The 16,428-nt window shown below is 42.2% G+C and overlaps 1 protein-coding gene across 2 annotated transcripts in view; it reads right to left on the bottom strand.

The window, feature by feature from the left end:
* Positions 1–2,031: 2,031 nt before the first annotated feature.
* The window catches only part of LOC113946341 (calpain-8-like), a 29,594-nt gene continuing 15,197 nt past the window's right edge, over positions 2,032–16,428 (bottom strand). The window contains exons 8-21 of one of the 2 annotated variants that reach the window (XM_027641490.1): positions 15,823–15,897; positions 14,661–14,821; positions 13,782–13,957; positions 12,016–12,027; positions 10,167–10,378; positions 9,535–9,571; positions 8,816–8,881; positions 7,849–7,906; positions 7,276–7,340; positions 6,028–6,096; positions 4,663–4,741; positions 3,646–3,762; positions 2,995–3,053; positions 2,032–2,068 (exon numbers count right to left, since the gene is read on the bottom strand). In XM_027641490.1, coding sequence (XP_027497291.1) covers positions 2,045–2,068; positions 2,995–3,053; positions 3,646–3,762; positions 4,663–4,741; positions 6,028–6,096; positions 7,276–7,340; positions 7,849–7,906; positions 8,816–8,881; positions 9,535–9,571; positions 10,167–10,378; positions 12,016–12,027; positions 13,782–13,957; positions 14,661–14,821; positions 15,823–15,897 — 1,210 coding nt within the window. In that variant the 3' untranslated portion in view covers positions 2,032–2,044. Of the gene's footprint in view, positions 2,069–2,994; positions 3,054–3,645; positions 3,763–3,956; positions 4,019–4,662; positions 4,742–6,027; positions 6,097–7,275; positions 7,341–7,848; positions 7,907–8,815; positions 8,882–9,534; positions 9,572–10,166; positions 10,379–12,015; positions 12,028–13,781; positions 13,958–14,660; positions 14,822–15,822; positions 15,898–16,428 lie in introns of those variants that run through there. The other variant, XM_027641491.1, reaches the window with a different exon arrangement.

The raw sequence follows: 16,428 nt of genomic DNA, 5'->3' as shown, positions 1-16,428 counted from the left end.
GCCCATCCTGTACAGGAGGGTGAGAGTCATTGAGATAACTGTGAGAATTATTGTGGTGGGGGCATCTGGCTTGATGTAAAGGGAGAAAAAGTGGGAGCATGCAGTGGATTTCTGCATATGTTTGCGTTTCCCAGTCCTATGGAGAGAGGCCTCTCTGACCGTAATTGGAATGAACTCAAGAATAGCACATGTGAGCAGAAAGCAAATCTGAAGCTGCAAGCAGTCAGCTCACCCTGCTGCATGGTTAGTAAGGAGACGTGTTGCATACTCAAGGTATAGGGCAGGGAAGGACACGTTCGTTTTGCTGAACAGGCAGAGCATTCACCAGAAAATTCTCAAGGTTTTGGAGACCTCAGCTTGCCCCAGGTAGCTCTGTCTTCCAGGCAGGTGGAGGTACATAGATGTCTGTTGTTGGTCTGCAGGCAAATATCTGCCTTGAAAAACTGATGGCAACCTATGACAGCTGCATGCATGTCATGGTCAGTGACACGGGCAGAGGGACAGCATGGGGAAAGCGGTTCCTACACTGGCTGCTTTTATCCTGCAACCTGAACTGGGAGAGGACCTCTAAATAAGCAGTAAATACCATCTATTAGAAAGGCAAAGCCGTGCACTGAAACAGGTCACACAACCCTTTTAGTCAGACAGCTGTAGCCAGCAGCAAAAAAAAGGTTGGGAGATGTCAAGTGGAGATTTGGGGTTTGTCATGAGGAATTCTGCATTCAGAGATTGGAACCAAACAACAGCTTTCCTCCTGCTCAAAGAAAGAGCTTAGGAATAAGCAGGTGTGGAGGATCCTGTGTCCAGGATTTTTGAACACTGCTTCTTTCAAACACAGCACTGAAGAGAAAAGGGAACAGAGTCTTGTCCCCACATCTGCCTTGGGGACACAGATTTCTGCCTCCACTCCTTCCACTCCCGGGTAGAAGTGTCAAATACATATCATGACCATGACATGCATGGTTTCATCAGATCATTACTGCAAGTTACAGAAATATTTTCTGATTGCTAATAAAGAGTGCTAGATTGTCTTGCCAGCATTACTATGCTATTACTCTTTATAATACTGTGAAATTCAATGTAGAGAGGTTTTTTTAAAGGACAAATGTTTTACAAGCTCTTAGAAGAGCATAGCACTGTTAAGCCAGTGTAAAGTTTAAGGCAGTTGAAGCCAGTTAGCTTCAGTTTCTTCTTTAAATAATGACCCACATTAGCACATCCCTCATACACTCAAGATCCTAGACCCCCTACATTTAAATTTTATGGTCCTCCCCTCACCCTTGTCTTCTTGAGATTCTGAGCTCCAGTCACTCACAAAACTAAAACTCCAAATCCCATCTTCGGGCATGCACATGGACAAGTATTCATAGGAGAAGATCTCAGCTGAAATAATTGCAGAAAATTGCACATGACCTACCATCCTCTCACCCCCTCTTGGAAGACTGAGCCAAGACTCGTGGAGGAGTGCCATCACATTTTGCTGATTCCCAGTTCACACTCAGGGCTGTGTCTATGCCCAATTCCTCTGTGTGCTCAGCAGCTCATCATCTCCCTCCGAGCTCCTCACCCCCCACTTCTGCAGACGTCTGGCAGAGCAACAGAGGACAATTGTCTGATGCCAGAGCAGCAACACAAATTTTGCCCACACTCTTGAGCATGGGTTTCTCTCTATAATGCATATGCTGGATGTTGCAGGCAGTGGGGATCCCTTCCAGAATTTTGAACACTGCTGAAGTTTGATGCACAGTCAGAAGTCAAATGAAAGCCCCCTGGGCCCATCTGTGCTAAGTCAAAATTTAGGAGATTTCAGTATGACACAAAGGAGTACCCTTTAGACAGAAAAAGTAAAAGAGATCAGTTTGGAGGTTGTTTGTTTATTTGTTTATCTTTCTATGTTTAAGAGTGCATTTATTTTGTAGCTGACAGGAGATCATTTTTAGTGGCTTAAAATAACTTGCCAGTAGTAAAAAAAAAAGTTTCTCTCTCATTTTTTCATAACAAAGAGATGCCAAACAAATAGTTCCATGTTCAGATCAACCGTGGTTCAAACCAGTGTACAGCACAGCCACTGAGGGAGAAACAGAACAAGGAGTCAGGCCATCTGGAAGGTCTACAGAATTCCACTGGGGCACTCTACCATGGCTCTGGGAGAACAACCTGGGAAAGGCTAGAGTTGCATTTTAATCTCTTATACGTGAAGGATCCATCTGCTCCGGAACTTTAGGGAAATCTATTGCCAGGATCAGCCTCAGACATTGCAAATGAGGTCTCTTCCAAATGAATACCAGTTCTCCAGGGCAAGCTGGAGAAACCTTCAACTTTCAACCTTGAAAAATTCTAGGATGGGTGTATGGAATGTACAATGTAGGCTAGATTTCACTAACTGTGACTGAGGGTCACAGGGCTTCCTAGCCATCCGCCTCCCTTCAAGCCAGTCTTCAGCTGAGAGGACTAATTGGATGGACCACTTGGGGCTCCTTCCAGCTGTTTCCTGAGATATATTTGTATTCTGCAAAGGGAAGAATCAAGCTGATGCCTTTCATAACAGCTTCAACAGGAGTAATTTGCATTAAAAACCATGTGGGGAAAAAAAGACCTGGCATCTTAAAAGGTTTCTTCTAATTCTGGCAGGTTGATCAGTACATTTTCTGCCAGACAAGAATAGTTCCCTGCTGTGTGTTTTCTAATGAACTGACCACTGGTCTCTAAAAGAAGATAGTGAAATGCACTGTGTAAGCATCTTTTCAATCAGCCTTAGGAGCTTTGAATGTATCTTTACTTTTTTGCTCATATAAGGTAAATGTTCATTCTACTAATTCAGACAGGCCTTCTGAGCTAAGAACCTTTTCACATAAACTTGCCCTTTGAATCACTATCATGTTTACCTTATAATATTGATTAAAACACTTATAATAGTGATTTTGAATAAATGTATTTTAGTGTGGTCCATTGCTGCAGCTTGACAAGGTGGTATTTCAATCTGACCAGCCTTACCTCAGCCAGAGAGAGCTGGATGACTCCATTCTTGTCTTTATCCAGGAGGTGGAACACTTCTGAAATGCAGGAGAGGGAAGAAAAAACTTGGAAATAAACCACAGAGTTTGGCATGTAGAGAATCATTGTCTGACAAAATGTAAAGGTCTGAATTTTTGCCATGACCTGCTGGAAATCTAGACTGGTTCTGTAAGATTACAGCTGTTCTTCTTTTCTAAGCTGCTTCATGGGGCAGAATAGATCTACAGCAGCAAACTAAGAGTTGGCAGCAGGACAAACATAAAATCTGATGTGGTAGCACCTGGTATGGTCTGGGGACAAACCTGTAAATCTGGTCTGAGTAAGGACTGTAAACAATAGATGGTACCATTTACAGGAGCTGGGACAATGTGGGAGCCAGAGCACTGACCACAAGTTACTGATGGTTCTAAAGCAGAGGAAAATGATATTGTATGTTATGGAAACATGTCCATGGTCATTCAGACAGAAAGGCTTTTGCTGTTTCTCTGCTGATTTCTCCAACAGATGGACCCAGATACAATTTTGCTGGCATCCTGACATTTCCATTCAATTTGCTACATTCAGAGTTAAAAGACACCAAAGCCCAAAGTTTTCAGGAATTCCCCTTGGCTGATGAACAGAGGCACTTACTGAACAGGGTCTCCAAGCGGATCATACAGGCCACAAAGCCATCAAAGTCGATGGTCAACTTGCTGCAGGCGTAGCGGGTGACGATGCTGTGCTGCACCTGATCGTTGAGCGTGAAACCTGAAGGCAGGAAAGCACAGGAATCTCTGACACAGCACATTAATATGCTGTCTTTGATGTGACTTATCCCTGGGCTGCTGCAGCTGCAGGCAGACCTGGTTGAAGGTCAGAACTATTCCTTTCAAAAGGCCTGTTGGACTCCATCACCCACCTCTGTGGGTCCTTTCCAAAAGGAATTGTACCATTGTGCTGGTTGAAGAGAGGCATAAAGTTCTCCCACATGCATATTTCACATTGTTTCACAGCATAACCAGTCCTATGTTCCCCAGATAAACCCCTAATTAGTGAGTCTTGGCACTGCAGCTGAATAGCAGTGATTGCAGCAGAGCCAGTTGCTCACATAACACATTGGGCTCTATTCAGGCCCATATTAGTGCTATTTCTGTCTCTGGATCATTCACATAAACTCCACTGAGCACAAGACAAATCAAAAAAACGGTGCTCCTCTCGATGCCCCCGAGCTGGCAAGCACTGCTACAAAAGTTAATAGTACACATCACAGAGGACATTGCTGGGGCATGCCTTGATCAGGCTTGCATCTTCTCTAGTGTAGAGAAAGGTGGTGGGAGGAAATGATGGAAAAAGAGAGTCTGGGCATAGCTCTGAAAGAGGACAATTAGGATTAGGAAATAATGAGGCCAAAAATAGAGCAAGTAATAATCAGATGGATAAGCAACGGTCACAGCATGGACAAAAGTATCAGTGGTTCATAATGCAGAACAGAGGACAGGGTTTGATGTATATAACAGCAAAAGACACAGCAGTATGTGACTCTCAGGAAGGGAGAATGGCACTGGCAGTGCTGTGATCTAGGTGATGGGAGAGAAGAAAGCCATTAAAAGTCTCCACTGTTCTTCCAATATTTGGTAATCTGGTAGTGTTCCCGAGCAGCACACTCACCTGCCTCTCTGAGGGCATTTTGCATCTCATGGGAGTCCATGGTACCAGAGTAATCCCTGTCCACTTTCTTATAGATAGCCTGCAGCAGAGGGGAAGGAGGGAATACAGAGAGGGCACTTCAGTGTGTACCCACACAGAAAGGTAACGGTGTGGGCACAGGGAGGTAGGCTTGGGCTTTCCCAGCTGGGTCACAGCAGCAGTGAAGACATGTTAACACAAGGCTTATCAGGGGTTAGAAGCCAAAATGGACTAACCGGAGGGCTCCTCTAAGGTTTAACCTTGGTTTGCTAGTCCCCTCTGCAGTCCGTGCTGTGCCATCCTCCCTGCTCGTGTAGCTAGATTAATGCCAGGTTAACGCCAGGACAATCATGCCCACCTCTGCTGTGTCCACAGTCACTGTTGTGCAGACACAGCCTTGGGTTTCTGATGCCTGGGACAGGGGTTGCCCCTACCAGCCCAAACTCCTACTCTTTGAAACATTAATGAGGAAGGGAAACATTTCAAGTAGCTGGCAAGCAAGGCAGACTGGGAAACACATTCCTATGGGCTGGCAGCCTGCCTGCCTTCATATTATATGGTGGCAGACAGGCCATTGAGGAAAATACCTATCATTTGGCAAACACTGCAAGAGAGAAAGTCCATTTTGCTTCATATTTCGGACACAATGACAGATGCTTCCTACTGCCACTGTGTTTATTATCCAGAATTAGATGCCACCTAGACCTACAGATAATACTTGATTTGGGTCTCAAGGCTTGCTTTGCTGACAATCCCCAGGACAGAGCTAGGGCTTCATTAAACTCCAGAACAGATGCTCTGTGATGACCAGCATTAAGTATGGTGGCAGCAGGCTTGTCTGAAAGGGATGTCACACAAAGAAGGTCCAAAATTGACCTTCCTTTAATCTGCTTTATTCTAGGTGAACTTCTTGGGATATTAAATACTCTGCCAGAAAAATAATTCAGCATTTCTACAAGATTTAAAAAATAAAACCCCAGGGGTTTGTAGGTCCTAAAAATATGTTTCTTGTGTTTGCTTATACCCAGCCAGCAATGCAACATATTGCAACAGCAGAGATATGTTCATATGAGCTTTAATAGAGCAGGCAGCAGAGAGAGCTGTCTTTGCCAACAATGAAAGAGGGTTAATCTGTTTTTCCATAAGGAGAGTGGTGGGGCCAAAGAGAAAGAGAATTTGCTTGTGCACTGTTGAATGTGTGGTGTTTCAGAGGCCTGGAGCAAACTCCAGCCGAGAGAAAGAGGGCTTCAAAATATTTCTGCCTGTGATGGTTTAACCCTATCTCAGTTTTGGATCTGTGCTTCAGAGCTGAGAGGGAAGGTGAAACAGTCAGAAATGTTATGTTACCAAATACTTTTGAATCTTCATCCAAAGTGTCTTGAACTCTAGAAGTCCCAAGGTGCCGTTCCCATCAGTCTGAGCCATGTTAAGGCATGGTTCAAAAATCAGGATTCCTCTATCCTTAACAAAACTGGAGAACAATCAGTTCTGATAAAAACATATCACCCATCACAGTGTCATCTTAATGCCAGTTTAGTTCTAATTTGTAATGCATCTCCATCTCCCACAGACATGCCCACAGCTTTACATTTGCTTAGCTAGAGGCATGCCAAGAATTTCTAGGCTATCTGCACTCTCAAGGAATGATATATGGGATTGCTAAATATATAAGCACGATTAGATCCACTCACATTTTGTACAGTTAACAGTAGATTAAAGTCCTCAGGGAAAAAAGAGACTGGCCTCACAATGGACAATTTTTAGAAAACAGAGGCAGGTACTGCAGGGGAAGAGAGAGTCAATAGGATGCTAAAGTCTTCCTCCACATCCCTCAGGGCCTTGAACATCCCTTCCAGTGGGAAATTATGTAGAAATGGGGATTTGGAGTCCATGATGCTGTACTTACTGAGTTTCCCATTAGCTTGGGGAGCCTGTGGAGTGTAGGGGATGGCATCACTTCTCCTAACAGCCAGTTATCCACAAGATCCACAGCTAACCCTTGCTGGCCTCAATATGACCATGCCATGAGACCAACATCAGCATGGTCCTGGCAGCACGGCTTTTGACTCTCCCAGTGCACCTTCTCAGCATATCAAAGGAGCACTAGCACGTGTTTGACCTCTCCTTTTCCCTTGGCTACTTAAACCTTATTAGCTCCCATGTGTCCTCCCAGGTGAGCAGAAGGGAGGGAGGCTTAGCATGTCCTTGTGGAAGGTTCCCCGGGCTGTCTCTGCTGCTGCAAGCTCGGTGCTCTATAGGCTGGACCTGACTTAGAGATGGCAGATAAGGATGTGCTTGAAACCTGTGTCCTGAGAAGCATCAGGTGCATCCAGCCAGAAAGTCTCTGTTTCTTCTCCCTCCTATTTTTAGGGAAAAGTTTGAGCAATGAGACATGCAGAGAAGGTGAGAGAAGCAGCTGATTGTTAAATGGTTCAGGTTTCTGCCACCCTGAGCTGATAGAGCTGCTTGGCTGAATTTTTTGTCTTCAGCCATGTGGCTGGACAACTGAAGTGTAAACTTAGCTCATCTTGTCTGGGAGTTTTGCAAAGGAGATCCAGAAACCTTAGAGGTGGTGAAATGACCTTCAAAGGATACGTCTAAAAGGCTGATCATCTCCCTGCAAGTGTTAATGTTGAATCCATCACTTTTAACATCCTTTCCTGTACACAAAGGAAGTAAAAGTCCAAGTCAGAAATACTTTTAGAGAGGTATTTTTCTGCAGTCAACCTTGGAGATGTCAGACACCTTAAAATCTTGGCAGCAAAGCAAATGCTCTGCCATTTCTTCCACTATTTCCCTTCAGTTGATTAATATGGCTCCTCTTTTTTTTAATTTTTTTTTTTTCATAGCGGGAGGGAACGCTATTGGGTTTGGTGATGCTGAGCCTTTATCTGTCCACATCTCCCATGGTGGTTCTCCAAAGAAAGTACAGGGAACATTGTGCCTCTGCAGAACATCTTCTGGCAGCACTCTGAAGGGGAGCGCCAGGTAGTATTACCTCCACTGCTCCCCCAACCCCGTATTTAGATGTTCTACAAGCCAGGAAAAACTCAGCTGGGGGCAGACACAAACTCAGTTTTTCATCACCCTTAGCTGATAGAGCTGGGGTTTGACAGCAGAGATCCCGTTCCCAGCTCCATGCAAGGGGAACTACATAACGTTACTTACTCTTTGCCAAAACTCGGTTTAGGATAGTTTGAAGTTCAACTGCAGTCACTTCACAGTCCTGGACAGAAAGCAAGACATACTTTAGGTATCAACACAAAAATTATTTGAAACAAGTTATATTCATTTGCTGTCAGACATTCAGAGACTATTTCCCTTCCATATCTAGGGCATGTAAACCCTTTAAGCTTTTTCTAACACTATATATTTACCTTCAGACATCAGAGGGAGAAGATCTTCAAAAACAATTAATATTTTCTAGGCATTTAAGTGGGAAATAAGTGGTTTGTTAGGTGCTATAGTGACATGACGCAGTAAATGGCAACTTTTTAACAGTTTTGACTGAATAGAGAGGTTCAGGAGAACATTTGAGATTTTCCATGTATGAAAACTACAACCAAACAATACTAAAATTGCCCTCTCAAAATTCAAAAAGGTCTTTTAAACTAACTAGATGTTTTCCCTCTCTGATACCAGTGGCCACCTGTTCATTAAGAGAAAATCTGACGTGACAGCCACAGGCTAGCTCAGCAGGGCTTTGTAGATACTATTTTTCAAATACAATAAATAGAGAAAAAGCTCAGCCAACAGTTTTCTGATTCCTGGGGCTAAAGAAAAAGGAAGGAATTGGCCAGCTAGGCAATTGTCAGAATTATACGATAACTCCACAGGTAATTTATTTCACCCTGGGATAATATTTTTACAGTCCTCACTTCTATCACCCCTGTTTTCAAAGTTATTCCCTGCCCTGCGTTACTGAGGGGGAAAATCACATTTTGCACCAATAAGAGGAACAATGTAGAAAATCTTCTCTGTTGTAAAATAAATTGAACGGAAGCTGTGAGTTAATAAAAGGGGAGAAATACTTGGCTTTTTGAAGACCAGTGAGCAAAAGGAATTGGCAACTCAAATATTTGCATAATCCTAACAGACAGGTCTTTGTCTTTTTTGTTCACTTTAATCCACTTACCTCTCCAGAGAGCATTTGGAACAGAATCTTGAACTCATCATCTATATCTTTGTTATCGACATGAGGCTAGAGGACAGAGATGACCAAGAGTGTGGTTAACAAGGTGGTTCTTGAAAGCAAGCTGTGGATATCATAAAGACACTGTACGGGGGCCTATTCACAGCAACAGCAAAGGAGCACTTGCTCTGCAGTCCTGGCAAAACAGAGGCACTACTTAAATCATGAGCAGCCAGGGGCTGGCTTCATTTGAGGGTAAATACTTCCTAAGGCTGATGAAAAAGTTTTTTCCTTCTACCAAGATAGTTTTATAAAATAGCCACAGGGAAAACATTGCTGCACTCGGCCACAGCAATTCTTTGGAAGTCTGCTTCTGCAGTTTCTCTCAGGCTTCAGGAAGATTTTGTTTTTATAGGAAGGATCATTCTGTGCCCTTCCCCCCTTCTCCTACCTGTGTTTGAGGGAAAGACAATCTAATGTGTTCTAGCCCAGTCTACAAGGGTGCAGATTCTGTGCTATGTGACCCAGGTACTTGAATGCGAAACTAAGACATGGATATATGAAAAGAACCTCCACAAATAAAAAAATATTTCTCCTGAGCATAAAAACATACTGTAACCCTGGGTCAGGTAAGAAATTAAAGTCTTGCTCCTGTTTTACCCCCTATTATGAAGGAAAAGTCTGCCAAGAAAAAAAAGATCTGCCCAGTTAAGTCATCTAACCTCATATGGTTTTGCAGACACCACATCACCCATCATCCTAAGGAAAAAAAAAAAAAAGAAAAAATAAAACAAACAGAAATTATGAGTCTACTATAAAATCTTGCCTTTAAAATAATTATCAAAACAAGTTGTTTGACTATAAGGTGTTAACAAATGCACAGAACAAGCCCCCAAGTTTCCTGCTTCCCGTGCTCCGCACCCCCCACCTCTGTTTGCCCCAATTCTTTGAAGATATTTCCCTTTGGAAATCCAGCCTTGTTGTTCTTGTCTTGCACTCAGACTCCTGTTTTTTCCTTCAATGGCTGCTATTGATACAAACATTTTTCAAACCATCTCCTCATCATCATGTTCCCAAATCCTGCACTCTTTAACTGTGGTAACTTCTACTTCACAAACCTGAGGGATCTAGTTACCACCTGAGTGCTTTGTAGAGGCCATCTGAAGAGCCATCACTCTCTTCCATGGGTGTGTGTGTCACATATGGTAGACTAGGTAAGAAAATTAGTCCTAGAAATGGGCCTATTTTGCTGGTAAAGAGCAAAGATTGAGCACAGAGTGTGGGTGCAACACCCAAGCTTCTCCTTCATGCGCCTCACCAGGAAAAGAGGAGGCTTTACAGAGAAGGTACCCACCGTGTTTTAGCCTGTTTCTCAGCAAAAACTCGCAGGCAGAACTCTCCATTTTTGTAAGGCTCAAAAGTGGATGGCACAATGAGATACTCTCCCCGGGGCAACTTCATGCGGCAGGAGACTTCACGCAGGTTCATATAAGGATCAGTCCGGGCTGCTGGTTGGTGCCTTGCGAAGAATGCACGGCTTGCATGAATCTCTGTGTCGTTCTCCAGCTGTGAGAAATGTGTTTTTGTTAGGAACCATTTGGCAATTCCCTGGTAAGCCAGCCACTGTATTTAGATTTCAGTGCTTTAAAGCCAGCTCAAGTTTTTCTTCACGTAAAACAATAAATCTGTGAGTGATGGCACAAAGATAACCACCAGGGTTCTGTCATGGGAAACAGGCAGATAATTAGAAAGGGCAAGGATCTTTCTCTATAAAGATTATCTTTTCACATGCCTTGTTACAACTGGTAATATAAAATAAATAGAAATATCATAGTGTGTGCTCATATCCGATCAAATTAGTACACTGTAAGTTGTCTATGTCTTGAGCATTTTTTGCTTTCATAGCCTGTTTGTTTCAGAATATTTTTGAGCAATTTATGGTATGTAATAAATCTCCTAATTGCACAGGAATTGTAGTCCCTGATTTCTTTAAACAGACAGAAAAAAATAGCAAACAGGACAGAGCAGTAGTCACAAGGGTGAGACTTTTGAGGCCACATTAGATGGTTTACCAAACTTCTATTAGTTTTGCAGAAATCAGTACTTAATTTTTGCTTAATACCAATATACTCCTAAGGAAGTGAAACATTGCGCAGCTCATAAAATGAAACACTGACATAAGAAGAAACAGTAGTGTAAGAATAACATCTCTGCTATAAAACTCCTATTCATGACTTTTGCTGCACAAAGATGTCTTTCAAAATGTGTGATTCAATGACACAAGAAAAGTGCTATGTGGGATACAGGGTGGGAAGCATCACATAGGCATAAGGTTTCTGTCTAAGACCAAAACATACAAAGATGTTACTAAACATTGTATTATCATCAGTTTTTCCACTGCAAACTGTAGAAAAATATGCATTTTTTCCTCTTTTGTTCTGAAGGTAAGATAAAATTTGGTATTTATTTAACAGCCCCATCCTTTCCCCTCAGTCAATATTAAGCTAAGTGGAGCTGCAAAGATTAAGAAGACAGATCCATATCTTTTTCAATATATAAAGTTGATTTTTCCTTTGCATTTGCAAGGTTGCTAAAAGAACACACTTAATTGCTACATGGCCACACATTCATTTACTGAGAGAGGAAAAGGGCTGAAAAGACAAAGAAAAATTGGCAGCATAGGCTGCTGGACCTCAGTAATGAGTATAGGCTATTCCTGCTGCCAGACACCCCTGGGGTCTCTTTCTTCAGCAATGAAAAGTCTCTTTGCCTCAGTATTGACATCTGGGAGGATTAGGGAAGGTTGAGCAGGGTTTGTTCATTACCGGGAGCCCCCAGCTCAGAACTGTAAAAGGAATGGATCCACAGAGTTTGGTATTTCTTCTAAACAACATCGGCTACATTTTAGAGTGCAGAGATCCTGTTCTGCCTTCACCTGAACTAAACAGACAAATTCTGACCTCTGTTATACAAACTCAGTGGAAACCAAATTTCAACAAGTATAAATGAGGTCAAGATTGGGAGTCAGATATCTGTAATAAATCCTTGTGCCCCAGTCCCTTGAAAATGGTTATTCAGAACTTAAGACATCGGTACAGTGAGATGTCATTAGTAAGGAAGAAGTCTTTCCCAGCAGCTAAATTCTCCAGTGCAAGAGGAGGTGCCCATCTGGAGGCTAGAAGTCTTCAGCAGAAATTACATACCTCTTGAGGAATCTGAAAGGAAGGGAAAGAGCCAGTATTAAAGGGCTGTTATACCCCTGCATCTAAAAGTAGGGGGAAAAAAGTTGGCTAAAGCCTCCCTCAGACACATTTTTTTACTTTTCATTTACAATCACATATTATAATATCAGATATACTTGAAATTCTATCTTGTCCTAGAGCTGTTCCAAAAGAAAAACAGATTTTTTAATCAGAGGAATCTATAGAATATTTAATTGTTTTTCTCCAGACATGGTGGTGAATTACACTGATGGTTGGAAATATTTGAGTAAGCCTTTAAATGCTCAGTCAGGAAGGTCAACAAGTTAGCTCCACTTTGTTAACAAAAACTAGAGAATTTATTACAGCAGACCTAAAAGCTACTAGTCTACTGTTACTGGAATATGATACTGGAATCAGCCTGAGGATGATGAGATTGTTGTGAGGCAATTATAACAAGTAGCAATTTTCAAGATTTAGCCCTTCTTAAATTAACTAAATTGCTATGTTAACTTGTATCTCCAAATATAAGGTAGCATTTTGAAACTAATTAAGTCATCATGAGAGCACAGATTCCAGTGAGAGCCAAAGAGAATGTCCTACCAAGACCTGAAAGAGCCTTTAAAAATATCACCCATACAATGATTGTGGGACCTGAGTGACCCCTAGAGACCTCAGGTGTTGTCCCTTATAATCAGCAGGATTATCAGAAGGAAGGAGCTGGATGACACGAACACTTACAGTTATTGTCAGTAGGCATTTTGAGCTACATGACTTAAAAAAGCATCTTAAGAGTCACTGAAGTGACTTCAGAGTCTACTATGGATAGGATCACAGAGGATGCAGATGGAACAGATTAGATGCAAAGCACAAAATGTTCTTCAGCATTGTATTCAGTGATACAAGCAAATAGATATCCATAATGTGCAAATTCAAATGCCAATAGGTGAGAGTGGTTGGCACCATGGAGGTGGCAGCCCCATGTGCTCAGTGAGAACCATGTGTGCATGAAGACACTTAGGCACCAGGGAAAACCTTTCCTAGTTTTGAACCATCTTGCACAAGATCTATTAGCAGAAGTCAGCCGTTCCCACCTGCTCCAACCTGTGCTGGCTAATGATCTTCATCCAGTGGAATCTATACAACATCTAATTGCTTTTCTCCACATATGATATTGGGAATGATAGTACTGGTTGGAAATTTTTATGTTTGCTTCTCCCCTCTCACATCACAGAAATTAAAGGTTACACTGTAGACTTTTTTCCCCTACATTATATTTTCAGAGACAGAAGCAACACTGGGAAAATCAGGAAAAAAAGCCCCAAAATTACTGAATCAGAACAATAGCATATGGTAGACAATGAATCAAAAAAAATTAATAATAAATTTAATAAAAATAATAATGAAAAAGAAAGCGACTACTGAGTGGTAATGATAGGCTGTAATCAGAAACACTTATCTGGAATTGCCAGGCACCCTGACCATGCCCCCATTCAGATTTTGTAAGAGAAGACTCTCAACGAGACTGTAGCTAAATTATTGGCTATAGTTTTTACATTGTCATCCTGTTAAAGTGGGACAAAAATTGAACCCAGATTTATTTGAATCTTCCCATATTGTGTGGGTCAGGAAGACAGGGGAGAAGAATTTTGCAAAATCCAGTTCTTATTGAAGTTTGGTGCTGAATGTCAAGATGTAACACATTGCTGATTCTTTTCCAATGTAACACAACAGGGAATAAAGCCTTTAAAATCAGGAACAGACTTTACCTGATAGAGTGAATAACCAATACTAAGCAGACCTTCTCCCATTCTCTTCTGTCTCCTGCGGTTTTTCTGCATCAAGCCCACCAGTATAGTACAGCATGGCTCATTCAAACTCCCTTCATGGTCATCATCTGGTTCATCCAACCGGATTTTAAACTGGGGATTGGTCCAGTATGTTGCTAAGAATTCCCAAGGAAAGACAAAAAGGAGAAGACTTTGTTGTCATTGTAGCCAAGATGGCTTGTCACTAGACCTACAGAGAATCTCTCTTTGGAAGGACTTTTGCCTGGAGTTTCTCCAGTTCTTTCCATTGAGGTATATGGGTTTATGTTTTCACATCTATGCTGAGTATCCATTGGAGCCATGGGAAATCAAAGCACCAAAGTATTTCCTGGGAACTAATGACCAGCTGGGAGGAGCCATTAATTCCAGACAGTCATTTATCTCCAGGAAACGTCCTTGACTGAGGGCGTTATTGTTGCAAGAGGGCCAAATGCCAGACAGCCTCTCCAGAGGTCTAACCTGAAAATGAATGGGAAACAACACTGCCACTGAACTGTGTTACTTTCCTGGCCTGCCCAACCCTTCAGAGGATTACTCCAGCCAGTAGCAAAAGCCATGCAAGCAGGAAGAGCAGCCAGAGGAAAAAAGAAGAATATAGCCACAAATTAACTGCTTAGTGGGTTGGTAATCCCCAATGAGGAAATAAGCGTGAATTAGATCTCCATTTAGACTGCCAAGCTTTTGCTTACTGTCTAAACCCCGCAGAAATTGCTGTTGCTCCAAGCCCTTCCCACCAAAGCTCCCTTCAGCTCACAAGCATTTATTTTTTGAATGTTTTTTTTTGGATTTCATCAAATGCCCATTTGGCTGGGTCTTCACCTTGGTAGTTCTGGCAGCCCCCAGCAGTTGAACCCCGTCTCCACTGTCCATTAAACAGGGTCAGGTCCCATTTATTGACCGCGTTGCTTGTCAGTGTGTCAGGAGTCAAGTTGCAGATCTCAAGGCGGGAGAACTGTCTTTGAAAATCTGCGAAGGCCATCCTGGCACACAAAAAGACCAGGGTTAGTCCATCAACCTGCAACAGATAAGGCAACTGCAACTGGGCACCTCTCCGAACAGGGCAGCAAAGGTTGGTACTACAGAGCTGCCCAAAGCCACATTTAATTGAACTCTGGAACTCAGAACTGGCTTTTGGGAAACAAAATTACCCACTCCCTAAATGAGGTGTATCTTCCTTAGACAGTCTTTCTCAATGGCTGTTACACATTATGGGCTCAGTCATACCATTTTGTCACCCCCAGTTGGGGGAATCCCTCATGGATCATGCTTCATAAGTAAATTCACTGAAACTGGTGAAACAATACGTGCGAGGAGATTCCATTTAAAGGGAGTAAGACTTGGCCCTTGAGAAAGGATCACTCTGTAGGAAAGCAGTCTCAGTTTGGTGTTTTGCTTTAGTCCTATCTGATGTTTGTTTTCACCATTCCTAGTAGGTTTGTATGAGTGACAGACCTTGATTGCTTCATGCTGCAAGCAGAGGTCTGTTCTCATTTCCCAGTGCCTTATGGTCCATATCGCTGATTGCACTGGAAAAACAGTGGCCATTTATCTTTCAAGTCTAGGACAGAGTGATATAGGTTCAGTACTGATCCATATAATCAAATAACTGGGGTAGGATAGGCTTTCTATTAGGTCTGAGTAAACAGACTCTTCCCAAGCTAGTAATCTGAACTTTTTCATTAGTGTGTTGCATTTAGGCAAAAAAAAAAACAAACCTCAAAATGCAGAGCAGCTGAGGTTCATTCTTGCCACCTCATTAATTTTATTACCATCTGGTCTCTATATTTTGGATAAGCACCGAGTTATGCAAGCTCTAATAAAAGGTAATATTTTAATAAAAAGGGAGATAAATAAGAGTCTAACAATGCACACATGTCATTATTAACCCCCTTGGTGCTGGCAGTTTTTCTCCATCCAACTGAAAGGACTGCCTAAAGCACAAAAAATGTCCAAAACAGTAAGCTAAATGAACAATTCTCACCAAAACTCTCCATCATCTACTTGCTTATCCAGAGCCTGTTTTTGTTTGAGATCAACATAATTCCATTCAGGAGCACTGCAGACAAAGCACAAAAGCAAGCTGTTCAGTTGTTGCATTTTATTCTACAATGAGATCAGAGTAAGATTCTTTCTTAGGCTGATAAAGGAGTACATATTTCTTCAACAAATACGCTTTGTGCCCCTCCAAATAACAGTACACACTGAAAACTGACTATGTTGAGCTGGAATCAGACTGCAACCACATTTGCAACAAATAAGCATTAAATTGAATCATCCCTGCCAGATGCCAGAATGTACAAACATTGCAGAGGGGCTGGATTAGGAAATTCACAGCCTGAAAGTCAGTCAGAGCTTCTCCACTGAAAGATATATTGGGGTGCCTGATATTCTCCCTAAGGAAAAGATAAAAGGTCCATGTTGGGGTCACAAAAGAACTGAAAAGCAAAAAGGTGGAATTAGAAAATATACTGCAGAACACAGCATTGCTCTCTTCCCATTCTAATGTTAATTTGCTCAAGATGGATTCTGCTCTGATCTGCTTCCACGTGACAATGCAGTTCTGCAACTGCCTCAGTAGAGTTGTCCC

Source organism: Corapipo altera, unplaced genomic scaffold, assembly GCF_003945725.1.
Source record: "Corapipo altera isolate COAL_440 unplaced genomic scaffold, ASM394572v1 48b, whole genome shotgun sequence".
Classification (NCBI taxonomy): Eukaryota; Metazoa; Chordata; class Aves; order Passeriformes; family Pipridae; genus Corapipo; species Corapipo altera.
This window is presented reverse-complemented; position numbering and strand designations above follow the sequence as displayed.